The sequence below is a fragment of the Podarcis erhardii genome (assembly GCF_964252035.2).
Source record: "Podarcis erhardii genome assembly, chromosome: 18".
NCBI classification, from domain to species: domain Eukaryota; kingdom Metazoa; phylum Chordata; class Lepidosauria; order Squamata; family Lacertidae; genus Podarcis; species Podarcis erhardii.
Window position 1 is genome coordinate 11,642,266 of NC_138516.1, and position 25,910 is coordinate 11,668,175.

Sequence of the window (25,910 nt, forward strand, 5' to 3'; positions counted from 1 at the left end):
GGCTTCTTCCCGCCCCCCTTCCACTGTTTATTTTTTGTCTGAGTGGAGCTATTTTCCCACAACCGCACAGAGTCCGCAAGGCTCTTAAGGGTGATGAGAAGCAGCAACTTGACAGCAGGTCAGAGAGAGTTGGGGAGAGAGAGAGAGAGAGAGAGAAAGAACAGAGACCGTCTCCTTTGTCAAGGCTGCCCAGAAAATCTCCTGGAAAAAAGAAACACCCGACAGAGCCAAAGGCTCAGCCCAGGCAAGCCTATTCATCTGAACACACGCAGAGTGTGTCCCGGAGCAGAAGGCTCCAGTAGGGGGTGGCTTTCCCCCAACTCTTCCGACCCGCTGAATGGCTCCTTCAGGCCTTGCTGTAGAGGACAATTTCACACTTGGGGAGCCACTACCAAAAAGGCCCTGTTGCAAGTCAACTGGGCTGCCCCTGGCGGTGCCACCCCCAGCAAGGCCTCACCAGCTGGTATGGAGAAGGGGCTCTTTGGAATGACCCTAGCCAGACTCACCTGCGCTGTCCGTCCGTCGGAGACAAGGGCGCCTCCCAGCTGTGCCTCCGAGAGGTGGACATGGACCGGGCCAAAATGGGAAATGCTTCTGTGCCCTCCAAGGCGGCTCCCGACTCCTCCCCGGAGAAGGCCCCCCGGCCCCCGGCTCCGCACGAGCAGGCACAGTCCGCATCCAGGTAGTGAGGTGTCGTGTCCAAGCTGGCCTGCCCCTCGGGGCCACAGGGGCAAGGGGTCTGGGGAAGCACCCCACCGTGGCCCCTGGGCCTCTCAGCCAATGTGCAACAGCCGGCGGCCCCCCGGGATGTCCGTTCGAGGGACAAGGCCGCTGCGGAAGCCACACCGCCAGCCACAGCAACCTCCATGGGCGGCCAGGAGAGTCCCAAGTCCTTGTAATACTCTGAGCCCTGCAGAGCCGAGTCTATCGAGAGGAGGTCCTCCGCACTGCTGTGGATCGTGCCCGGGGAGGCGTCCTGTTCTGGAGAGGAGGCGTCCTCCTGCCGAGAGAGGGAGGGAGGGGTCAGAGTGGCAAAAGGCCTAGCCTACCTCGCAGGGGTGCCACCCTCGAGCTCCCTGGAGGGACAGAAAGGCAACAGAGACCAACCGGGGCACAGTAAATATGATATTTATCACATTCATTTGCCTCCTTCTTCACCTGGGAGTTCCCCAGCTGGTGCCTCTCATCATTCCTCTGCCTGCAACCAGTCCATGATGTTGACTGTAGGCTGCTTTCTGCCCTCCGTCCGGACAAATGAGAGGAATCCCTGGAGCCCAGAGGCAGGAACTCTCAAGGAGGGCTGGAGGCCGAAGGGGGTTTCGAGGGCCGCATCCCGCTCCCTGGCCCAAGGCTCCGCACCCATGCAACCAGCCCACTGCTGGGACGGATCCCATGGCGCTTCCTTACCCTCTCTTCCGCCATGCTGCTGAAGAAGACCTCATCCTCAGCGGTCAAGGACGGGGACAAGGCGTCTGGGCTGCTGCAACCCGAGGCCGGGATGGTCCGGCTGCCGGGGAAATCCTGCGCTGCCGGCTTGCACTCAGACCCTGAAGAGGAAGGAGGGAGTTAACTGCGGCCCCCATGAAAAAGAATCTCCCAACCGAGCGAGGAGTTTGTGTCCTCCATCTGGGCCAGAAAGAGACATTCTCGATGTTCAAGGGCACTTTCCAACCGGACAGAAACACTCCAGGAAGATGGGGGGAGGGAACCTCAGGAAGGTTCTGTGGGCCAGAAAGAGGAGCCTGGGGGCCGCATTCAGCCCCTGTAACTGATTTTTGGCACCCCTGGACTAAGAAAAGCACGGCAGTTCATACATCCTACGAAGTGTGCTCGCAAACTCCACGTCACAAAGATTAAGACTCCAGAACCTTTGTTCCAGACTATCTCTCTCTCTACACATTTTCTTCTTTCTGAGCTTCAACTGTACTCCATTGCCGTGCCAAGCAGGCATGACAGGAGGCAGGGCCGAGGGCCACGTTTTCCGCTGCAGAGGGGCCGCTTCCCAGTGCCAACCTCTTCCCTACACCCCCCCTCTCTGTCCGGCTTCCTCCCCACCTAGCGAGCCTCCAAGGGGCTCTATTGCTTTCCCACTTACAGGGAACCTTCTGGCCATCCTCTTCCCCTCTGCCCACTTGAGAGGAGGGGCAAACAGCTCTTGTCTGAACTGAGGCCTTTGGAGAAACAAGGTGCGGCACTAACTGTAGGCAGGACCTGAACCCTTCAACCCTACTATCCATTGCCAGGAGCCATTGACAGCCCTTGTCCCCCATGACTCGCAGTAGAGAGGAAACAGAAGCGGGGGCAAGAACCACCACCCCGGAACTCTTGCGGCGTGGGAAGTTGCTGGATTTCAGCAGGAAGGCATGAGATCCACCGTGAATTTGCCCTCTCCTCTTTAGAGCTTCCTGTGGGAGGGAGTTCCACAGTTCAACTCTGTTCACAGAAGAGCAGCTGTGCTTGCAACTGCTGCTGTTTCAAGTGAGAGGTGGGGAGAAGAGAAACACCCGGATGTTTTGCAGCCCCAGATGTGCTGTCCTAGGCTCACCCAGGGCCTCTCTAACATTGATCCATAAACCCGAACCTCTCCCCCCGCCACCCGAGAGATGGGAGATGCTCCAGCCTCAACAAGCGATAAATCAGGCCCTGTGGGCTCCGGGACATGCCGTGCGCAGGAGGGGCGGCTGCTTCGAGGGGAGAGGAAGCGCCCGAGGCTGCAGGGAGACCATTTTAGGCAATGTGCAGGCTGCCATGGATGAGAACACCAGGCACTCTCGTTGGCTCGCTCTCACACGCAGCACCAACAACAGACACAAGGCCCTCTGCGGTCTGGTCTGCTTGGCAATCCCCAGTTAGTACCATGGAGAGAGGCAGTGAAGGAGCACCAGAGGCAGGAGGGGATGGGGAGACCCCCCCCCCCTCCATCAAGGAAGGCCAGGCAGGTCACACCACTGGCCCCAGCCGTCCCTCCAGCCCAGGTGGAGGAAGGAGCTGTCAAACTCCAGCTTTTCCCTTTTCCACATTTCTGCAACAAAATCCTTGTGAAGATGCATTAGCATTTTAGTGCTAAATTCTCCCAATAAGCACCTTTTTTTCGGCAAACCATTTTGTAGAATCACAGGACTGAAAGGGAGCCGCCAAGGGTCATCGGGTCCAACCCCTGGCAAGGCAGGATTCACAGCTAAAGCATCCCTTGACAGGTGGCCACCCCAACCTCTTAAAAACCTCCAAGAAGCAGACCCCACCACCTTCCGAGGGAGCCTGTTCCACTTTCGAATGGCTCTAGGAGACACCATCACCGAGAAGACCCTCTGCCTGGTTCCCTGTAGCTTCACTTTTTGCAAGTGAAGAGAACTGCCAGAAGGCCCTTGGAGCTGGATCCCGGTGTCCAGGATGGAGACGCTCCTTCAGGGATACAGGGCTAAGTCCATTTAGGGCTTTCAGGGTCAGCACCAACACTTTAAATCGTTCTTGGAAAAGCACTGGGAGCCAGTGAAGATCCTTCAGGACCGGTGTTGTGTGGTCCCGGCGGCCACTCCCAGTCACCAGTCTGGCAGCCACGTTCTGGATTAGCTGTCGTTTCCAAGTCACCTTCAAGGATAGCCCCATGTAGAGCACATGGCAGTAGTCCAAGCAGGAGATAACCAGAATACGTACCACCCTGGCTAGACAGGGAGCAGGCAGGTGGGGTCTCAAATGGAGCTGGTAGACAGCCGCTCTGGACACAGAATTGACCTGCACCTCCATGGACAGCTGTGAGTCCATAATGACCCCCAGGCTGTACACCTCGTCCTTTAGGGCACAGTTACCCCTTTCAGGATCAGGGAGTCCCCCACCCCTGTTCCCCATAAGCAGTACTTCTGTCTTGTCAGGATTCAACCTCAATCCATTAAGTTGCCATCCATCCTTCAATCGCCTCCAGATACTCACACCAGATCTTCACCGCCTTCACTGGTTCTCTTGTAAGAGATGTAGAGCTGTGTATCATCTGCATACTGATGAACACCTAGCCCAAACCCCCTGATGATCTCTCCCAGCGGCTTCATAGAGATGTTAAAAAGCATGGGGGAGAGGATGGAGCCCTGAAGCACCCCACAAGTGAGAGCCCAGGGGTCTGAACACTCATCTTCCAACACCACTTTCTGGACACGGCCCAGGAGGAAGGAGCAGAGCCACTGCATAAGAGTGCCCACCGCAGTTCCTGCTCCAGATTGCTGTTGTTTCTCAGGAGGGAGTCAGGAGGAAACCAGAACCTCGGGGCTGCACATTTCCAGCAGATTGTGGCATCAGATCCACTCTGTTTAAAAACAGGCGTGCACAAAGAGAAGCAAAGCCTTTGCAGCTGAGAAAGCGACAAGGGAGTAAATGCATCGAAAAGCGTCCGGCAGATCGACAGGAAGAGCTCTGGGCAGCCTGCAAGGCAACCAGGATGAAATGCTCCTTTCTGGTGACCCCTCCCGCCAGCCAGCCACAGCCTGCAGGGCATTAGGATGGAGGGCAGGTAATAAATGGCAACATTGGTAAAAATAAGGACAACAACAAATGCTGGATCAAGACCAGACACGGGAGGAGGCCCTTATTGGATCTTTCGCTTCACAGGCCAGCAGCAAGCTCAGGTTGTGCAATCAGGGGTGACGGGGGGACGCCTTGCGCAGCGAAAACCCACTTCCTCCAAAGGTCCTTTGGAGGGTGGGGGTTGTGACGAGGAGGGCGGTGGGGAAGTCGCTCCGGGGCATCGCTTGCCTTGCAGCAGCCACCGCCCCATCATCTCGCCTCTCCGTTGAGTCCTCTAAGTTCCCCATAAAAAAATGGGAGGCAGGGGGACACTCCTTAAACGAGTGGACATCGCCCTGAAAACAAATCCTGCTCAGCAGCCTATTAACAGAAATGTGCAGCGCCCCATAAGGCAGCCCTTCCCACCCAACTTTCAGTACCATCTTGACCAGGGCCGGATTTAGGTTGGATGAGGCCCTAAGTTCCTGAAGGTAATGGGGCCCTTTAAATGTCCAGCTGTCCTTTGTCAACAACAAATTGTCACTGTTTTTTGTGTTGAACATATGCTATATAGTAATTTATGGACCTACTAAGTATCTTAAGCCATTTGCACATGTTGCCGTTCAACCAGTCCCTGCAGAATGTCGACACCCTATATATAGAAAGGGGCAAACCAGGGATATTTTAGGGAGCAGGCGGGGCCCATGACTTGCTGACACAACACAAAACACTGTTGCTGGATGTAGGTTTTATTTCATTTGTTTTTTATCTTATATTTTGGAAATGGACATCCAGTCTTTTTTCCCTTTAAATTTTTTTTGGGGGGGGGCCCAAGAGAGTGGGGGGGGCATTTGGCCTGATCCCGCGTGCTCTTCTGACTTTCATTCCCTATCGCTGCTGACTTCCTGAAACTTCCCACGCCACAAGAGTTCCAGTTAACCTGAATTTAATTTTGTGCCCCGCTTCCTTTGCTGTGTAGCACAAGAGCTGACCCCTCCCCGGATAGCAATAGGGTGGCAACCTTGGGGAAGCAAACTCACAAAGCGGAACAGCTGTGTGGACGGCCCACAGTTATTGCATCAGTGAGACAATGCAGAACGCAGAGGATCTGGAGGGAAGAGAAGAAGATGGGAGACGCAAGGGGCCTCTGCTCACCTCCCCTCTCAATGGGGAGTTCTCCCTCTTTCCCAGATTCCTGCCACCTTGTCTCCAGGCTTCCAAGAGGGCCGCCCTCCTGGCCGAGATACAAGCACCGGGGAAAGTTCTCCCTTCGCCTCCCGAGGTGCGGCCTGCACACCCAGGAAAACAACACCCTCCCAGGCCCTCTCGTTGGTTTACTTCGGTTTATGAGTCACTTCCCATAAAAGACATCCTAAAACAATTAGCAATAAAAAACCTTAACAACAGATGCATCTATATCAACAGTATAAAACCGGGCATAAAAACAACCTGAACCAGATAGAAACCAGGACGAGAGCCTCAGCTTTTGAAGCCTTCTTGGAAAAAGGGCAGTCTCAAAAGGGCAGGAGGGGATCCTCAGCACACGCGTCCCGAGGCAGAATGTGGCCCTCCAAGGCTCTCTGTGCGGCCCCCAGAAAGGGAATGCAGCCCACAGACTAGAATAGGGCCCACTCTCCTCCCATCCACAACCCAATTCAGGAATGGCTGGGGATGGGTGTGCGTGCTCAGGTCAGCGTTTGGATTCAGCCCGGAGCCCCAATGAACAATGTTCAGCCCCTCTCCTCAGCCTGGCCTTCCTTCACAGGTCTGTTGTTGTGAGAAGAAAACTAACGGGGGGGAGGGGAGAGGCCCCTTTGGAGGAAAATGTGGGGTGCGAATCTATCAGGGCACCTAGAGAAGCGGGGCACGTGAATCGAGAAGGCGAAAGGGACAGGCCAGATGGCTTCTCCCTGAAGGAGCTGTGGTCCTCTAACCACCAGCCCCACCCACCTTTGTACTGTCCACACTGGCTGGCAGCAGCTCTTCAGTCTAGCCTACCCAGAGAGGACTGAACCCAGGAGAAGCATGCGACTGAGACATGGTCCTCCCCTTTACAATGAAGCAAGTTCTCATGACTCTGAGCAAAAGTCTGCTTTAAATGCAGGAACTCGGCAAACGCCTCTGAATAATACCAGTTGCAGGGAACCTCAAAAGGAGAGTCCCTGCTGCTGTATTCAGGCCTTGCTTGAGGGCTGCTTCCCATTGGGACACCTGGTCGGCCACTGTGAGAACGGGGTGCTGAACCAAGGGGGGCCCCCCTCTGGCCTGACCCAGCTGCTGAAGGACTTTTCCTAGTTTCTTCTAGGAAGACCATTTCTGGGCGCCACAGTTTAAGGAGGACGGCGACCAAGAGGATCAAGGGTCTGGAAACCTGACGAGGAAGGGTTGAAGGAGCTGGGTATGTTTAGCATGGAAAAGAGGAGGCTGAGAGGAGCTAGGAGAGCCATCTTCCAATATCTGAAGGGCTGTTTTCCCCTGCTCCAGAGGGTAGAACTCGAACCCATGGCTTCAAGTGACGAGGAAGGAGATTCCAACTAAACATCAGGAAGGACTTTCTGACAGTCAGAGCTGTTGGACGGGGGAACGGTCTCCCTCGAGAGGTTGTGGGCTGGACGGTCAGCAGTCATGGATGCATTAACTGAGATTCCTGCATTGCTGCGATTCTGATTCCTCCACGGAGCCTCCATGGGCAGAGCCAGCCTACCTTAGAACAGTGGAGAACCAGAGTGGAAAGAGGCTGTTGCTCTCAGGCCCTGGCTTAGGGGGGCTTCCCTTTGGGGGCATGTGAGGACAGGGTGCTGGACTAGGCAGGGGCCCCCGTGGCCTGATCCAGCCATAGGGCTTTTCGGAAGCATGGCCTTAAAAAGGTATTAGAGAAATTCACAGAGGATAAGACCGGAATCGCAAGCAGTGAGTTGCTGCTGCTGCGCCCAGTCCTCCTTGGGGACATTCTTCCCCTGGGGACTCATGTCTGGCCATCACGAGGACAGCAGGCCGGACCCCATGGGCCCCCTTTGGCATGACAAACATCCTGCTTCAGGACGCTTCCGATGTTCTTAATAAGCTCCTGGGGACATGAAGCAGATCCTGCAAATTGCCCATCTCCAACGGTGAACCATAAAAGGCTATGGCTGCAGCACGGAAGCGGAACGGCCTCTGCCCCAGGGCCCAGGCACCGGGTAGCAGCTCTCCAGGATTTTGGGCAGGGGACACCCGTGAAAAAGGTGCTGGTTTAAATAGGGCCATGGGGAGCTGCCTCCTGTGGCTTAGTCAGAGGCTTAGTCTGCACTGACCGGCAGCAGAGGGTCAGGCAGGGGGTGGAGATGCCGCCATCAGAAACTGAGCCTGGGACCTTCTTCCTGAAAAACAGCACCTCTTGCCAGCCAGCGATGGGCCTGTCCTTGGAGGTTTCAGCCCCTACGGCTGCGACAAAAGGATCTGTTCGCTCAGGAACAGAGGAAGCTGCCCTGAACCGGTGCCAGAGCGCAGGGCCGCCAACACTGACTGGCAGCACCAGGGCTCTCCAGGGAGAGAGTCTTGAGCTACAACACCTCCCTTTGCAAAAGACAGAGTCAAGATTTGGGGGCGACGGAGTAAAACGGGGTCCAGGAAAAGGAGTTGAGGCACTGGAGGGGTTCCTGGCTACCTGGAGAGGTTGGCTCCTGCCTCAGAAGCAGCTGGTCCTTTGAACAGGGCAGGTGGAGGTTCAACAGGCACAGCCCAATCCTGCCAGCTACATCCAACCCACATTTTATGCACCGGCTATTTATTATTGCAATTTCCAGCCTGAAATACCAAACCCGCTACCCCCGGGGTTACGGCATACTGTAGAACTCCGGGCACAATGTAAAAACCACGTAGCAGCATGCATGTCAAACCAACCTCGCCCCTAATTAAAACCGTGCAGGCAGAAATAGTAGAGCGGGTCAACAGTTGATTAATGGGGTTGCATCGATTCATTCAACGGAACCCACTTCAAAGAGAAGTCTCCTGAGGCCGGAGGACCCTCGCTGTGCCGCCCCTTTCTCCTCCCTGGAAGCAGGAAGCCCCGGGTGCTGGCGGGGGTCAAAGCAAATCCTAGTGCACACCCCCACACCCCCGCCCCACTCTGCCACCCTTTGCAAAGGCAGCCTCCACCCCCCACCCCACCCCACCCCGCTTGGCGCTGCCCTTTGGCCAGGTTACCTCGCTTGAAGGACCACCTTTTCATCCATCGCCTGGAGAAAGACGGCCAGGAGTGGTTGAGGAGGGAGTCGGCCATGGGGGGGGGGCTTTGCAGGGGAGAAGCTGTGAAAGGAAGAAAGGAAGAAAGGAAGAAAGAAAGAAAGAAAGGAAAAGAAAGAGGGAGGCAGCTTCTTCCCGGGGAAGCCAGCGAGGAGGACTGGGAGAGAGGAGACAGGCAAGGACTTTGTCAAAGGCATCAGCTGATGATGGAGGAGGAGGAGCACAGGAGTAGAGGCAAGCCGGCAGCCTTGGCACCTGCTCGGGCGCGCCCACCGGAGCGCACAGGCAGCTCTGGAGAGGCAAATCGGGACGCCCGCTGCCTTGGCATTTTGCTTAACTCCCTCCAGTGAAATCCTGCGTCTTTCACCCTTTGTGCACGGCCGTCGCATTGTGAGGATGGGATCTCCAGCCTTAACTCGGAACCCCCGTTTGCCTCCTGGCATGAAAGTGGCTCAGAGCGACTTGGCGAAGCCTCGGGGATCAGCGCACAGCACAAGAAATACCTGAACACACACGCACACACCTCGAGCCTGAATAAAAGGCAGGCTTTGTAGCAACTGCCCCACTTAAAGGGGGCCAGAGGGTGTCGCTGTCACTTTGGAAGCGGGGCCGGAGGGGTCAGGAGACGACTCTGGGGCACAGAAGGGGCAGGTCTCTCATCACCCATTTCATCCATTTGTTAAATTCGTGCCCCGCCGTTTTCCTTCCCTGGAGCTCGAGGCTGCCTACGCAATTCCCCTCCTTCCCATTTTATCCCCCCAACAACCCTGTGAGGTAGCTCAGGCAGAGACTGAGCGACTGACCCCCCCCCCAGGCTACCACCCAGTGGGGATGTTGTTCTGTCTTGTGGAATAGAGCCTCCCTCCCTCTTCCAAAACTTGGGTTTGGGGGTTTTATGGACTTTCTTTGAGACCGAGGCACTTGGTGAAGCTGGAGAAGGGCGCTGGGAGGTCTGCTGGGGCAAAAGGTGACCCTGCCCCTGCCCCACCCGACCTCCTTCTGCCCCCAGCTGGTTCCCCGCATCGCCTTCTTCCTCCTGCTGACCTTCCTCCCTTTAAGACTGTGGCAAAACTTGCAGGAGGACCAGAAGCATCTTCGCTCTCTCCTCCTCGCTCTCTCAACCCCACTTCCCTCTGCGTTTTAACATCCAGGCTGAAGAAGCGTTCTGCTGAGCTCAGAAGCTTGCTCTCTCTGCTGGGGCGGACTTACCCAGATTCTATTTCTCTTGCTTCCTGCCGCCACTTCTCTTGCTGGGCACTCGGAGCAGCCAAAAATAAAGTGAAATAAAGGCAGTTGGCTCGCTAGGGTAACCAGTTCGAAACCAACCACTTCCTTTTTCTCTTAAGAAACCTCCTCCCATCTCCGGAAGGTGAGACTGACTCACCCCTTCTTCATGCCTCTCGCTTTCTGCTAATGGCCCTCCTTTTCTGGGGGCCACAAAATATACAGGCAGCACCTTGTACGGAGTCCTTGGCACCCACCTGGCTCAGTATTGCCTGCACGGACTGGCAGCAGCTCTGCAGGCTTTTCGAGTGGGGTGTCCTGCCATGGTTTAAGGCGGATTCCGATATGGAATGCTGTTTGGTTTCAGTTAACAAAGTCTACATACCGCTCAATTGCAATGGAACTGCTAGGTGGTTTTTCAGGGAATATTAAAACCATCAATAAAAACCAGCCAGCAGCATTTAAAGATACTCAATTAACATTAACAGGCACTTATGGGGTACTAATAGTAACACCTTGAGTAGCTCAGTCCAGGGGAGCATGAGGCTATTGATCTCAGGGTTGTGGGTTTGAGTTTTACCATTCTACGATTCTATGAACTTGGCCCGGCAGCAGATCTCTGAGCCACAGGCGTTACAGGCCGGCAAGGCCTCACTCTTGCCAGCAGCAGCGCTGCATCTAGCTACCGTTTGTGGGAAACATAGCGCAGGGCCACTTCAGGACTCGTCAAGGCGCCTGGCAGCCGCCACAAACGTACCTGGGCACACAGAGCAACTGCTAATGTACCTCCTCTCCCCCCTTGTGCTAAAACTCACAGAAAGAGCCTTTCTTCAATGGGACACCCTCCTGAGCTTTGGAGCTCCAATATTACACAGGCTGTGGGGGCCAATGGGAGTTGTAGTCCCAAGGCGCTTGGTTGGGGGAAGAGTCGCCAAGGAGGCCAAAAAGCAGGGGGCTTCTATGTGCCACATTTCCAAAGGGCGTCCAGAGACACACTCCTGAAACAAAACACCGGCAGGGCTGGGAGTTCCTCTGGCTTATCTCAGGCGCCTGGTCCTTGCGAAGGAAGTTGGGCAACCTGACTGCTAAGCAGCCGCTTCTCAGCCTCAAAGCCACAGGCCGATTCAGCCCGAGGGACGCATGCAGGGCAGGTTCCTGAGAACCAGTGCGGACAGTCCTTAGCGAGATGGACCGACAAGCTGATAAGGCAGCTTCTATCTTGAAGAACCACAGAATTGGAAGGGACCCCAAGGGCCATCTAGTCCACCCCGCTGCAGTGCAGGAATCCAGAATGCTGCTTCGGGGAGAAGGCTGCGCATAGCTCCCTGGCAGAGTGCCTGCTTGGTGTGCAGAAAGAACCCCACTTCCAAATGCAGCTGGGGCTGGCAGAGACCCCGAGGTCTTCGCCTCGTGCCGCGGTGGACCTGCGTCGACAATACTGGTCTAGGCGGAGCGAGGGTCGGACTCTGGACAAAGAAGGCAGCTCCTGCAGCCCAAACTCTTGTCAGCACGGGCAACAGGAGCTGGGAGTCCCACATCGATCGCTGGCTGCCCATTGCCAGGCTTTGAAAGAAGAGGCTTTTAAACTAAGGTTTATGGGAACATGAACTGGTTTGCTACTCAGAGTTTGCGGGAGCAACTTTAAGAAATCATGGGCTTCACAGAATCCTAGAAACGCAGAGTTGGAAGGGAACCCTGGGGTCATCTAGCCCAACCCCCAGGAACTAAAGCACCCATGACAGGTGGCCGCCCAACCTCTGCTTGAAACCCCCCCCCCCAGGGAAGGAAAGCCCGCCACCTTCCGACCTGCCAAACCGCCAGGAAGCTCTTCCTACTGTGGTCAGAATCTCCTGTCCTGCCATTTAAATCCACCGAGTTGGCAGTGGGTTGCCTCCAGCGAAGTCCTACTCACCAAAATGAAGGGCTCAAATGACTCTTGAGTAGGACAGCGGCACTGGACACAAGCCTGCATTTCTTTATTACAGTATTATTGTTATTATCATCAGTAATCCATTTTTATCTTGGTCTAACGCAACACCCCCTGGTAGCTTCAGGCTGGGAAGAGATTTTGTGAGCCTGCAAAGGGGCCCAGAAACAGCGAAGAAGGAGGAGGCAGCAGGCTGGGGTTTGCAAGGCCGGAGAACAAAGCAGCGTTTAGCAGCGCAGACCAGGACCCTCGGGAGTCGGAGGCATTCTTGGATAATTTATTCAGAATTTTGTTTTTGTGTTTTTTTAATATAAACAGTTAATTGTTCAATATTTTACACACAGCAAAGAAAAATCCGTTTGATATTCAAAGATACTCTCTGTACACATCACTGCCTGGGCTCCGATATGAAAAGCACTGACAAAAGAAATAAAAATCAAGTGGGCCTACTCTTTTTCTATGAATTCTTCTCAAAACCATGGCACATATTGATATTGATCCTTTTATTTTAAAAACAAGAGGTATTTTCTTTCCTTTCTCTCTCTCTCCAATGCCGCCCCTTCTCAGTGTTCGGGGACCATCGTCTGCACGTATGGGGAAAGAGGGGCAGCGGGGTTGGGGGGGGGCTGGCTTCTCAGGCACTCCACGGCGGGCTTGGGGAACCCGGCGAGGCCTTTGCTTGGACCTCGGTGGGACCCAGGAGGCGGCCCCCCCTGCCTGCCCGCCTCGCAAGGGGGAAGCCAGCCCAGCTTTCTCCGTGCAAAGATCCGTTAACCTTTCCAACGTTCCGGCAATGGGGCAATTCAAAACGTCCCTAGAAAACGCTTGCATTGTGATTCTTTAAGACAGCTGGACCAGTACTGAACAGCAGCAGCAGCAGCAGCAGCAACAAAAATCAACAAAAAGCAGTGTGTGTTGGTGGCGAGGTGATTTTACCAACAGGCAAGACGGTGGGAAAATCCCCCTTCTGTTTCCGGGACAGGGCTGAGAAGCGCTCAACGGATTTCCACAGAAATAAACCGGGGTGAAGGAGCACACACAAGAGAGATGGCTGCGTCCAGCAAAAGTCCTAGAGAACACGCAGAGCTCACAGAATCGTAAGGGACCCCCGGGGGTCATCCAGCCCAACCCCCTGCAACACGAGCAAGAGAACGCCGGCTGACTCCAAAGCAAGCTGGAGTCGCCTCTGTGGGTCTCGCTTGGCAAAACAGAGAGGGATGCTTCTTCCACTCTGCAGGATCCTCCACGGGGTTCGGACAGAACGAAAGGCTGGCGAGACGGAGTTCTCAAGGCAGGCCGGAACTCAAAAACCGGAGTTTGTAACCTTAATGGGAAACAACCTAAACGAAACCCCACTTTTAGAAAAGTCTTGCCAGTTGCTTGCAACTATTCCGAAGGGAGGCAAGGCACAACGGAAACTCCCCTCCGTCCTGGCAGGAGGAACCGCACTGGAGGGCAGCTACTTGATGGTGGCTGCGGGCAGAAGGGGCAATTGGGAAGGCGAGGGAGGGAGAGCAGGCGGAGGACACACAAGCCGAGCAGCCGGCCTGGTTCACTTCCAGTTCACAGCGCCTCGTCCGCAATCCTGGCACAAAGCGGTCCGAAGGCCGCGCCCGGCCCTTCCGTTAGACAGCGCGAGGCCCTTGCCTCAGGGGGCAGCAGTGGGATGGCAGCATCAGTTAAGCTACAATGGCCATACAAGAGGGGGACCCTGACCGCCTAGCACCCCATTGCACCCACTGGACCAGCCTCCACCCTCACCCCTTGGCCAACATCTAGGGAGCTGCTTCCCTACCCCACAAGACTCGTCTACGCAGCACTGCACCCAACGCAGAACAGACCCACTGATGCCATCGAGGAACTGGACTTCGTTGGAGATGACACAGTTTGCCCAGGGCACAAAGAGAGCTTTTTAAAAGCCCTACTGCCAAGGAGAGGTTGCTGGGGATTGCAGGAGGACAAGCCCCCTTCTCCCCCCCCCCCCCGCGAAGCAAGTACTCAACCACTGAGCTGAGGTTCTCAGGATAGGAATCTTTTCAAAAAGGGTTTTTTCTGTGTGCCTTTCTGCAATCCCTTCCAACACCAGCCCCCCCCCCCGGCTCCCCTCAAATGGACAGGCACTCTGGGCCCTTCTCCCCTAAGTGCAAGAGGCTCCGCGATATGGATAGCACCAAAAACTTTTGAACGGCAACGTGACACATCTCTACCCAGGCCGGCAGATGTGAGGCCTCCTCTCTCTCTCTCTGTGCAAACCAGGGCCAGAGGCGTCCGGAGGGACTGGAAAGTTCTGGGGTGCTCGAGGCTCGCTAATCTTTCAAACGGGCGCAAAACAAAATTGCAGACTGGCAGGAGAGGCTAAGGACCGCCCCCCTTCTAGGCATCAATACTCGATGGCCTTAGGGGTGGGTTGACGCCACCCTGCAAAGGTTTCGGGGCTGCTTCGTTCCCAAACATCACACTTCCCGCTCTGTCCCACCAAGAGATGCCCCTGCAGGCGGCAATAAGGCGCCAACATTGAGGAAGCGTCGCAGGAACGCTGCATGGAAGGCCCAGGAGGAGCCCACCACGAATGTGCTATTAACGGTGACCTTGGCGCCCACGAAAAACCCCACCGCTCTGAGAGGGAGGCCCTTGAGGCAGCTCCTAACAACGACCCTGCTTTCCTGGGAGAGGCACACAACCCCAAACAAGCTCCCTCTCTCCCCAGCACACCCCCCCCATCAAATTCAAACCTCCATCCTCTTTGTGCTCAGCATAAAAAAAGAAGATAAATCAAGGTGCATTTTCAACGAAGGCAAGCAGAGTGGATTTTTTTTGGGGGGGGGCACAGAACCACCTATGTGCAATTAGTCTGTTCAAGGCCTACAGATCAGCTTATTCCGTCGACTTGACAAGATCCACATCGGTTTCTTTTTCTCAGAACGATTCACATTATAAGGAAATACGGGGGTTTTTTTCTTCCTTTTTTCTCTTTTTTTTTAAAGAAAAAGCTTATTTCAAATGACACTGAGGTAAGAGAGAGGTTTTGGCGATGCAAATTCCAGCAGGCGAACAATCGCCTGGGACTGAAGAGGAAATCTGAATTGGGGGGGGGAGGAGCAGAGGGCGGACCCCACAGATTCTGTGGGGCCCACTGACTGGAGCAGAAAAGCTCTAAAGTGCAACACTTGGGAGGTTAGCCGGGGGGGGGGGGGGACCCTAAAAAAAAAAAAAAAAACCCAGGGGTTAAAGAGGGTGAAGTTCTTGCCCCCACCTCACAGGCGGGAGACACACAGGCAGATTGCACAACTGACCAGGTTTAGCAGGGCAGAAACATTTCCCCAGCCGCCTCCTCCTCCTCCATCTCTGCCTCCCTGGCAAATAATCACAGCGTTTGGGCTTATCCCCCCCCCCAAGAAAAAGGGGGGCTGAGGCAAAGGCACAGGGGGCACAAGGCCAGAGCAAGACCGTTTGCCTACCTAGGCTAGTGTTGTCTGCACGGACCGGCAGCATGCTCTCCAGGCGGGGAGCCCTTTCGCCAGTCCTGCCTGGAGACGCTGCCAGCAGGGCGCGCGCCAGGGACCTTCTGTATGCCAAGCAGGAGCTCTGACGGCGGGTCTGCCTTCCTTCCGGCAATATGCCAGGCCTCACTATGGCCCTCCATCCGCTGGCAGGCGGCCCCTCAAGAGGGGGGTGTCTCCACACCCCCCCAGTCTAACCGGACATCCTGCTTGCAGACCAGCGGCTTGGCCAAGGGGCTGCGGGACCCTAGGAGGCCGTGATGGATCCTGCGGGAACTTCCCACCAAAATTCCCTAGCGTCGTCTGCCAACTTTGCCAAAACAGAAACCCAAACACTTAGCGAGTCTCCATGTCAGCTCCGCCACCAAGCAAGGCTCCCCCCCACCCTAGAAGGTTTTGGGGTGGGGGGGAATCAACAAAGGCAACAATAATTTATAAGGAGGTTGGCTACCTCGGACTTAAATATGTCACAACAAACATATATATATATATATATTTATGTACACACGCATGGGACGCTAACCGGACAGGGCCCAAAGGGAAGTGGCTCACTCTGTGCTATTTTTAAGCCGCCAAAAAGCACTCGGGGGGGGGATCCTAAAGGGGGGGTTGGCTACTGCTTTGGCTACCTCGCTTTGCTGGGGGGGGGGGACGACGACGACAGGGTGGGGAACCCCTCACCCCCAAAAGTTCTTCAGTATAAAAATAATCTCTTGAGAATCCATTCACTCCGGGGCGGGGGCTGGCTCTCACGCCCCTCCGTGGCTGGAGAGAACGGTTCTGTACAAAAAGACTCGCTCGCTCGCTCGCTCCCCCTGCGCACACACACACACGCACCGATTAACCCATTGAGAAAAGCAGCAGCAGTTGGTCAAATCGGGACAGAAAGACAGATCTGGGTGGGACACGCCTTAAGAGATCCTTCAGATCCTAATTCTTTTTTTTAAAAAAAAAAAGGAGAGAAAAAAATGGCAAAGGAATCCCCTCCGAAAGAGGGGGACAGGCAAGAAGAGAGGGAACACGTTTCCGGGTTCTGCTTGAGAAGGTGGTTCTGGGCTGTGGGCGCATTAAAGAGCCCCCCAGCACCACCACCATGGGACTGGAGGCAGGCAGAGGGCTCTCCCCTCTCCCTCCTACTCGCGAGAAGCCCCTTCCCGTCTCAAAGCCACAGCGTTGTGCAAGGGGGATCCGGGCCGGGCGGAAGTGCGGCAAAACGGCCGCTTGCGTCTTTCACAGATGAAGGCTGCTGACGGTGAGTCGACGTTTGCACGCCCCTAACCCCTCCCCCTCAAAAAAAAAAAACAAAACAAAACCACCCCGACCCAGAAATACGACATGATTTGGGGGAGTAAAGTCACTGTCCTAGTAGTAGTAATAAGAATAATCTTCCACGACGATTAAAAAGTCCGTCTTTTCGGTAGAAAGCGAGTCCGCGGTTGTGTCTGCAAAAATACTGCCAGTCCTGAGATTTGTGTGGGAGAGGAACCGCTGGGGCAGCGGGGGGGGGGGGAGATAAAAGCCGGGTGCGCCCCCACCCCTGCCCTTAGGAGGGGCTGGAGCGGGGCATGGAGAGGATGCGTCCGTTCTTCTTGCTGCCGTTCATGTGTGTGTAGGGGACGTGCTCCTCGTAGCTGCCCTTGAGGGCCACCGAGAGGCCGTTGTCGTCCCGCTGGGAGTAGGAGGAGGCCGGGTCCAGGGGGATGCTCTCCATGTTCTCAAAGTCCATCTCAAAGTCCTCCGTCTCGGGGGGCTTGTTCTCCTCGCTGTAGAAGAAGGAGACGTCCCGGAAGGAGGGGTGCAGCTCGTCCTTCAGCATCTCAATCACCTCCGTGAAGGTCGGGCGCATCTTGGGGTTGTACTGCCAGCACAGCTGCATGAGGTCGTGGCTGCGGGGCGGGGGGGGGACAAAGGCACCGGGGGGTCAATCGGGCAGCTCCCCAAAAACCATTCCCATGCCAAATGGCCATTGCTGCCTCCCCCAAGCCCTCTGTTTCTGGGGTTGCCACTAGCAACCCTGGGGCAAAGAAGGCTGAGACCTCCCCCCCCTACACTAAAAAAAAGGACCTGTGTCCTTTTTTGCGCCAAGGGGGCAGGAAAGGTAAGGTGAGGTCAAGGACTCCTGGATGGATAAGTCAAAGGCGACTGAGATTGCAGCGCCCATCTCGCTTTCAGGCCAAGGGAGCCGGCGTTTGTCCACAGACAGCTATCAGGGTCATGTGACCAGCAGGACTAACCGCTTCTGGACCAACGGGACACCGTGACGGAAACCAGAGCGCACGGAAACGCCGTTTACCTTCCCGCCAGAGAGGTACCTATTTATCTACTTGCGCTAGCTTCCGATCTGCTAGGTTGGCAGAAACTGGGACAGAGCAATGGGAGCTCACTCCGTCGTGAGGATTCGAACCACCAACCTTCCCATCAGCAAGCCCAAGAGGCTCACTGGTTTAGAGCACAGTGCTGCCTGGCTGCATGGCATGAATTCGCCACCACTTCCTGAGACCGATGGGCAGGAGGCAAGGAGCCTGCCAGCAGGTGGCGCCAGAGCCCGCTTCTTCTCCCCTGACTCCGCCATAAGGGACCAGCCTGAGAAACTGGCTGGCAGGGCAGAGGGAGCCTGTTCCCCCTAATGGAGCAAACCCTGGACTGTCCCCACCTGGGAGCAAAGGAGTTGCCTGGTGCCCCACCCACCCACCCGGAGGGGCACCCAGAGGGCAGCCCCTCTCTCCCCCCCCCCCGACTCACAGCCTCTCGGTGCAGTTCTCCGGCTGCTCCAGGCACCCGCCGTCCATGACGAACTTGAGGACCTGCTCGTTGGAGAGGCCTTGGTAAGGCTGCTCAGCCAGGCTGCTGATCTCCCAGAGGACGACGCCAAAGGACCTGGGGGGGGGCACAGGAGGGTGAGGGCCAGGAAGCAGAAGGGTCTCCCCAGGCAGAGGCTGTCCCCCAGGCAGCCGTTCCAGGGTGCCCACCCACTCCTGCAAGGCTGGAGTCCCCGGCTCCCCGAGGGCACTGCTGGAGGAGAAGGACTCTCCGCAGAAAGGGCGCAGAAAGACCCCCGGCCTTAAAGCTTGCAGAGCTGCTGCCAGTCAGTGCAGACCACACTGTTGTGACTCGGGAAAGGGCGGCTCCCCACACTTCCATTCAGAGCCTTGGAGATTGGAATGAGCTGGGCAGCGGCGGCACGGCACCCGCTTTGCATGCAGAAGGTCCCAGGTTCAGTCCCAAATGATGGCACCTGTCTATCTCGAGAGACAATGGAGCGCACCTCCGGGGGTGAAGTCAAACTACTGTGTTAGCAGCACCCAAGTGACTTCCCTGGGGCGTAATCTGGGCCGTGTGTCTGGAGGTCCTGGGCTGCCCAGACGGCAAGACCCCCCTCTTGGCCAAAGGGAAGCAGAGTGAGATGTCTGCCACCTGCTTGGCTGCAGGAGTTGCCAGAAGGAGCCACCCAACTGCCTTAGGGACTCCGCTCTGGATTTGGGTGGGGTTTACTCCCGAGCCTTTTCTCCCCAAATACCCCACATGGCAGCGGAGGTTTCGGATCAGAGTTTCCCTTCTCCCCAATGGGCTCCCTTCCCAGGATGGGCCGGGATAAAGACCCCCTGCCTGAAGCTCTGCAGAGCTGCTGCTGCCAGCCAGAGTTAATAATAATAATAATAATTTTTATTTATACCCCGCCCTCCCCAGCCAAGGCCGGGCTCAGAGCGGCTTACAAGCAATAATAAAAACAAGTTAAATGATTACAACTTAAAAACAAAATTAAAAAATACAACATTAAAATATTGAGACATTAAAATATTAAAATGTAGCCTCATCGCAGAGGGAGAAGGAAAAGAAAAAAGAAAGAGAGGGAGGGAATCAAATTGGCTCCAAGCCAAAGGCCAGGCGGAACAACTCTGTCTTACAGGCCCTGCGGAAAGAAATCAGATCCTGCAGGGCCCTGGTCTCATGAGGCAGAGCGTTCCACCAGGTCGGAGCCAGAGCTGAAAAGGCCCTGGCTCTGGTTGAAGCCAATCTAACTTCCTTAGGGCCAGAGACCACTAGGGTGTTGCTATTTATGGACCTTGAGGCTCTCCGTGGGGCAGACCGGGAGAGGCGGTCCCGTAGGTACGAGGGTCCAAGGCCGTGAAGGGCTTGAAAGGTCAAAAGCAGCACCTTGAACCTGACCCTGTACTCCACCGGGAGCCAGTGCAGCTTGAAAAGCACTGGGTGAATCTGCTCCCATGGCAGAGACCCCGTGAGGAGCCTCGCTGCAGCATTCTGCACCCGCTGGAGTTTCTGGGACAGCTTCAAGGGCAGCCCCGCGTAGAGCGAATTACAGTAGTCAAGCCTGGAGATGACCGTCGCATGGATCACTGTGGCCAGGGCGGGGCGGGAAAGGTAATATTGAGTTGGCAATATTGAGCCAGATGGCCTGACTCGGGACAAGAGCGGCTTCCTGCGGCCTCTTAGGCCCACAAGGAGAGCCAGTGTCCTCCTGCATGCGGCCGGGGGGGGGGCCTCTGAGCAGCCCCGGGGGGGTGGGGGGGCTTCGCACTCACCAGACGTCAGAGCAGGCGGTGAAGACGCCGTCCTTCAGCGACTCGGGGGCCATCCAGCGCACGGGGAGGAGCCCCTTCCCTCCTTTGCGGTAGTAATCCGTCTCGTAGATGTCCCTGGTCATGCCAAAGTCTGGGGGTTGGGGGGAAAGAGAGGAAAAGGGGGGAGAGAGAGGAAAAGGGGGGGGAGATCAGAGCTTCCCTCAAGGACGTGTGTCTGCAGGGGCATGGCTGGGGGGGACCCGTCCTGGGGGGCCACATTTGGAACCCAACCCAGAGGCCCCCACCACCCCTGGATACACGGGGCGTCCTCAACGCTCGCCTGCTGTCTGGAGACCTCCATTATTCGGTGATCTGGGAAAAGGCCTTTGGAAACGATGCAATACTGAATGGTTTAGTTTATGTAAAATATGCAGGGATTTATGCTCCGCTAAATGAACCATGGAAAGAGAAGAAGGGAAGTCACTGATATTCTAAGGTTGTCTAAATGAATATTCTAAATTGTAAAATTGTGTGCTTATTTTTGGGGGTGTTGCTATGGGGGTGTTGTTTTTATTTTGATTAGGTATTTTGTGGTTTGATTTTATTCTGTGAACTGCCCTGAGACCACTGGGTATAGGGCGGTATGTAAAGAAAACAAAACAAAACAGAAAACAGAAAAGTGTGTGTGTACACACACACACATATTAAAGGCCTTTGCAGTGGGGGCACCCCAATTATGGAATAACTCCCCGATCCCCCAACCCCAATGTATTTCTTGTAGGATATGGAGAGTTCGGTGTGTTTTACTGCTAGAAATGTCACTCAAGGAGGACATGCGTCTTTCTGGCTCTCCCTTTGGCCGTTTCAGCTGTGGGGCTCGTGCCGCGCTCTGAGAGGGGCTCGGAATGAACCCCTTTTGGGGTCCTCCCCCGCCCCCCAGGAGGAAAGCCGCCCCACCTCCGATCTTGACGGTGAAGTCCTCGGCCACCATGCAGTTCCTGGCAGCCAAGTCCCGGTGGACGAACTTCTTGGCGTTCAGGTAGGCCATGCCATCGGCGATCTCGGCCGCCATCTGGATCATCTCCTGGAGGGTGGGCGGGGGGCGGCCGGGGTTGTTCTGGGGGAGCCGAGAGGAGGCAGCGTGAGCAAAAGGGGGCCCCAGCTTCTCTGCCTCGCCAACCCCCCAAAAAACCCCACACCGGTTGCTACCTCTGCATCTGGGCGCAAGGACCTCAGGTAGCTCTTCAGGTCTCCGTGAGCCATCAGCTCCATGACCACCAGGGTGGGCTGCCCTTTCGACACCACCCCTAAGAGGCGGACCTGGGGAGAAGGAGGGCGAGAGGGAAGGGCCCATCAGCCAAGGAAGAACCCCGCAGCAAGCGGAGGAAGGGCCCGGCCGCCTGTCCCCTCGGTGGCCAAAGGACCTGAAGGGCCAAGGAATCGGTCTTCCCCCGCTTGCAACTGCCCCCCCTGAGGAGCAGTCTTCTCAGCCCTCCCACCACCCCCGTATCGCAGGGGGTTGGGCTGGATGACCCTCGGGACCCCTCACCACGTGGTGGCAGCTGAAGCCTTTCATGACGGAGGCCTCGTTGAGGAACTCGATGCGCTCCCGCAGGCTGGCCGACTCATTCACCGTCTTGACGGCCACCCGCATCTCCGGCTCGCCCTTCACGATGTCCTTGGCGATGCCCTCGTAGACCATCCCAAAGGAGCCCTGGCCCAGCTCCTGCAGGAGGGAGATCTTCTCGCGGGGGACCTCCCACTCGTCGGGGATGTACACTGCAAGTCGGGGAAAGAGGGGAGCGGGTTGGGCTAGATGGCCCTCGGGTCCCTTCCAGGCTTGGGTCTCTAGGAGGGCAGAGGCCGGCCCAGGGGAGAATGGCACGCAGCTCAGCTCGGCGTCCCAGAGGATTCTCTCCAGCTCGGTTCTGGTCCGAGTCCGGAATGGCTGCATCCGCCTCCTTTAATGCCCGTGGCCAGAAGGGCAGCGAGGGAAGGAGGAGCATCTGTTCTTCCCAGTGGATCGTGCCCTCCCTGAGCCAAAGAAGGAGAGGAAGGGCCCGCCACCTCGGCCTGCCACTCACCATCATTCGCGCTGAGATACTCCGGGTTGGAGGAGGCGTAAAGCGGCCCCGTCGGTCCTTCCTTTTGCCTGGGGGGGGGGGAGGAAGCACAGAGAGGTGCCTGTCACCCATCGGGGATCCCAAAAACCAGAGCGGCAATGGCTGTGCGTGTGAGAGGGGCATGCATGGGCACGGAGGGGCCTGCGTAATCCAAAAGGACTCGAGCGATCACCTAAAGGCGCAAGGAGGTTTCTAGTCCTCAGAACGGTGCATGTGTGTGTTTTGTGGCACTTAAAGGGACATGCTCAAGCAAAACCAGGGGATAGGGAAGGAAGGAAGGAAGGAAGGAAGGAAGGAAGGAAGGAAGGAAGGAAAAGCTTCATAATAAAGCCTTGAAAAGAAAAAGCAAAACCAGGTGAGGGCATGTGACCCCACACACTCAGCCTACGCAATGCTTATTATTATAAGAAGAAGACGAAGAAGAAATTAACTGATACCTCACCTTTTCCCCTATCAGGGACTCAAGGCGTCTAACGGATAAAACAAGAACAGCTAAAACCCATTTTTTGGGTGGGTGGGAAATGTTGCTGCCCGGTCCGTGACGGGGGAAGAAGGCGCTGCCCACCAGCCGCAGTGGGAAAGCTTTTCGTGGATCGGGGGGGGGGGAGGCGGTGTCCTTGGTTGCGGCTGCAAGCACCTGCCAGCTCCGCCCCCCCGCCGCAAGAAGTCCAGAGTCTATGGGGAGGAATCTGCAAACGAGGGCAACCCCACCTTTTCTTGATGAAGATGTAGGCGCCTCCGATGACCCCCAGGAAGAAGACGGCGAAGATGATGGGGACGATGATGCTCACCAGGTTATTGTTGGGGGGGACTGCAGTGGGGGAGAGAGAGGGAGGACCAGGTCAGGTTGGGTTAAAAAGGACTCACCTCCCCCATCACCCCCCCAAAGCGTCTTGTGCCCTGCCCCTCTCTCTCACCCCCCACAAAAGGGCACACAACCTCTCTCACAGCAACAAGCAAGTCCTGCTTTCATGGCATCGGGCCCCGTCCTGAGGAACCCTCTGCCACTAGAGATCCCGCAGCAAGCGCCTGCTGTTCAAACTCCCAAATGCCCACTGAAAACTCTCCATCCGTGGGCAATTTAGGGTTCATCTTTCCACATTTTAATATTTTAATGTTTCATTATTTTAATGTATTTTAATTTTGTTTTTAAGTTGTAATCATTCAACTTGTTTTTATTATTGCTTGTAAGCCGCCCTGAGCCCGGCCTTGGATGGGGAGGGCAGGGTATAAATAATAATAATAATAATTACAGCCGCTTGGTACCCAATTGTGGCTTTTCTATGTGGCTCTGTCGCTGTAAACCGCTTTGATATATTTGATGGATTTATAAATGCTTTATCGATGTAAATACCTAAAATCGGTATGTACGCACATGCCACAGACACACACAAAGTATGAAACAATGTGGGTCTCCAGCTGCTTTTGGACTACACCTCCCATCATCCCAGGACTAGCCAGGGATGATGGGAATCATAGTCCCAAAGCAGCTGTCTGGAAAGCCCTAATCTACAGTCGCACGACTGCCCGCCTGCCTGCAGAGAGGACCGTGTCCCCTGGGTGGGTGGTTGTGGGAGCCAAGCTCCTTCTCCGTGCCCCCCTGCCCTCCCCCAGGATCTTACAATAGTCGTAGACGTAGAAGTAGATGGGCTCCGTCCAGGAGCCGTTCCCCGCCAGGGACGTGGCTCGCACCCGGACGCTGTAGTTGCCTGTCTGCAGCCCTGTCAGCTTGCAGCCCTGCTGAGCGGCGAACTTCAGGCGAGAGAGGCAGTAGCGCTGCTCCTGTGGGGAGACGGCATGCTCAGTGGGGTCTCCCGGCGCCCCCCACCCCACATCCTTCAGAGCAGTGGCTTGCACAGCCCTGGGTGGATCACAGCGCTGAGGGAGCGCCAGGAAGGGTTTTTGTAACCTATTGGGGAAATGGCGCTTTCCTGATCACGCTACTGGCAGTCGGAGAAGGTTAAGAACGGCATATCGCATGCGCATCCTCTGGGGCGGGAAGCCAGAAAAGGTAGAGAGGGGAAGAAGGGGGTCCTCACCTCCGAATCTCCGAGGCGCCCGTAGTTCACCTCGTAAAAGGATGATCAGCCCGTTGGGCTCCCTCGGCTCCTGCCAGCGCAGGTGGACCACGTTCTTGTCCAGCTCGTGGGTCACGGGCCCCACAATGTCGTCGGCTTTCGCTGGGAACACAACCAAGAGAAAAGCTTGCTCAGCACGAATCTGGACAACCGACGCGAGAGCCAGCGGTTAGGAGACCCGGGTTCAAAGCCCGCTCCGTCATGAAGCTCAAACAGCCAAGCCGACTTCACAGGGTTCCTTTCTGAATATGAGTATGTAGACTTGAAGGCATATAACGAACGCGTGTTACGCTGAAGAGCAGATACACTTTGAGGCGAACGCTCGAGGGTCTTCACCACTAGCAAGGTCGACAAAGGTTCTTTCTCAGACAACATGTATGTGCTCATACTCACGCAAATACATAAAAATATATATATATATATATATATATATATATATATGCGTAGGCTTGACATGCATATTATGATGGTGTACTTACACATATGAGCTCCTCAGTATTGATGAGTTCATCGAATTTTCCCTGTTTCAACATGTCTTCATTATAGCGTTCGATGAGAGGCAAAGCATCACCAGGAAACCCTGGTCTGTCAAATAAACTTTTGGCCCCATGAATATCTTCTCTCCACGGCTTTTTCCCTTTGTAAAACTGTTTCTGCTTCTCTGCAACCTGCGCTATTTCCTCAAAAGAAAAAAGTGAGTCAGACAATGCTCCGGCTTTTACGCTCATTCCCTCATCATGCTGCTGTTGCTCTTTCTCCAGCCTTTGCAGGTTACTTTCTAGCGGACGCTGTTGTTTTACATCTTGACGTTGCCCTCTATGCACCTGTTGCTTGATAGCAGCGACAGCAAGCAGTAGTTCTTTGTATTCTGCGGCTGCAGCTCGCTCAGCACTACCGCCTTTTCTAATTTTCACTTTGAGTTCCTTCAGCAAAACTTCCTCACTTGGTGTCGTTGCTGTATCTGGGGCTTTCGGTATACTGGTTTTTTCCAGAACGTGTTCTTTCGGTAGCTGCTCGGGTAACTTTACAACTGTGTCCTCCCGCCGTAGCTGCTTATCATGCAATTGCAACATTCTCTCGAAGTATGGCTGACTACTACTATCCACTGAAAATTCCAAATCTTGCACTCGCAACGCTGGTTGTTGCCAAGCCTCGGTTTGCTCCTGCTGTTTCACCTGTGTCATTTGCGGTGGGAATTGTGGTTTCGCTTGCTGCTGTGTCTCGTGTGGATGTTGCTGTTGTGATAAGTCATGTTGCATTGCGCTTTCTTGCAGTAAAATAACTTTTTGAAGCAGCATTTCAGCATGACTGCTAAGTGGAAAATTGGCGATAAGTCTGTGCGGCATGTGTTCAGCAGCGGGACACGCGAAATCGACTGATGGGGCAACCGGCAGCAGCACATGTGAGGCAGTGAATGCAGGGTTTGCGACTGAAATTGAATAAGGAGAGAAAGTGAGGAGTGCAGCTGGCCAAATGGAAGGCGACTGCAAGACGGCCTTCGGCTTCTTAACAGGTTTCTTTTCTTTCTTGCGAATTCTTATTTGGGGGTGGGGTGTGAGGAGACGAGGGCCATAACGACTACGTAACATTGCGTATAAGCAAGTGAGAGAAAAACCAGAACTCAGCCGGGAGAAAGCACAAGCAGCAGAGACAGCTGAATAGCCAGCAGCAGCACTACTGTAGCGCCAATGTGTGAACTTTGAAAATGCAGCTGTTGTATGAGGTGTTTGATTTGTCAAAATGCTGCTCTCTGCACAGAATCGAGTACTCTGGGACAAAGTGAAATACAAGCTAGCTGCCCGATAAGAACTAGTGTTGATTTT

General features: G+C 55.3%; 2 protein-coding genes across 3 annotated transcripts in view; both read right to left on the bottom strand.

Annotated features, from left to right (window-relative positions):
- The window catches only part of ARHGEF18 (Rho/Rac guanine nucleotide exchange factor 18), a 55,409-nt gene extending 45,284 nt beyond the window's left edge, over nucleotides 1-10,125 (bottom strand). The window contains exons 1-3 of one of the 2 annotated variants that reach the window (XM_081846022.1): nucleotides 9,925-10,125; nucleotides 1,408-1,547; nucleotides 507-1,000 (exon numbers count right to left, since the gene is read on the bottom strand). In XM_081846022.1, coding sequence (XP_081702148.1) covers nucleotides 507-1,000; nucleotides 1,408-1,422 — 509 coding nt within the window. In that variant the 5' untranslated portion in view covers nucleotides 1,423-1,547; nucleotides 9,925-10,125. Of the gene's footprint in view, nucleotides 1-506; nucleotides 1,001-1,407; nucleotides 1,548-8,676; nucleotides 8,781-9,924 lie in introns of those variants that run through there. The other variant, XM_081846021.1, reaches the window with a different exon arrangement.
- A 4,663-nt stretch (nucleotides 10,126-14,788) lies between these two features.
- INSR (insulin receptor) lies at nucleotides 14,789-25,346 on the bottom strand (the record flags this gene model as incomplete). The annotated part of the gene is given in 12 exon segments (XM_081845967.1): nucleotides 14,789-17,252; nucleotides 18,109-18,243; nucleotides 19,908-20,037; nucleotides 20,844-21,003; nucleotides 21,096-21,206; nucleotides 21,436-21,665; nucleotides 21,971-22,038; nucleotides 22,721-22,820; nucleotides 23,632-23,791; nucleotides 24,049-24,084; nucleotides 24,086-24,229; nucleotides 24,567-25,346. Coding segments are annotated over 12 exon segments (2,397 nt in total). The 3' UTR covers nucleotides 14,789-16,909.
- Between the last annotated feature and the right edge of the window lie 564 nt (nucleotides 25,347-25,910).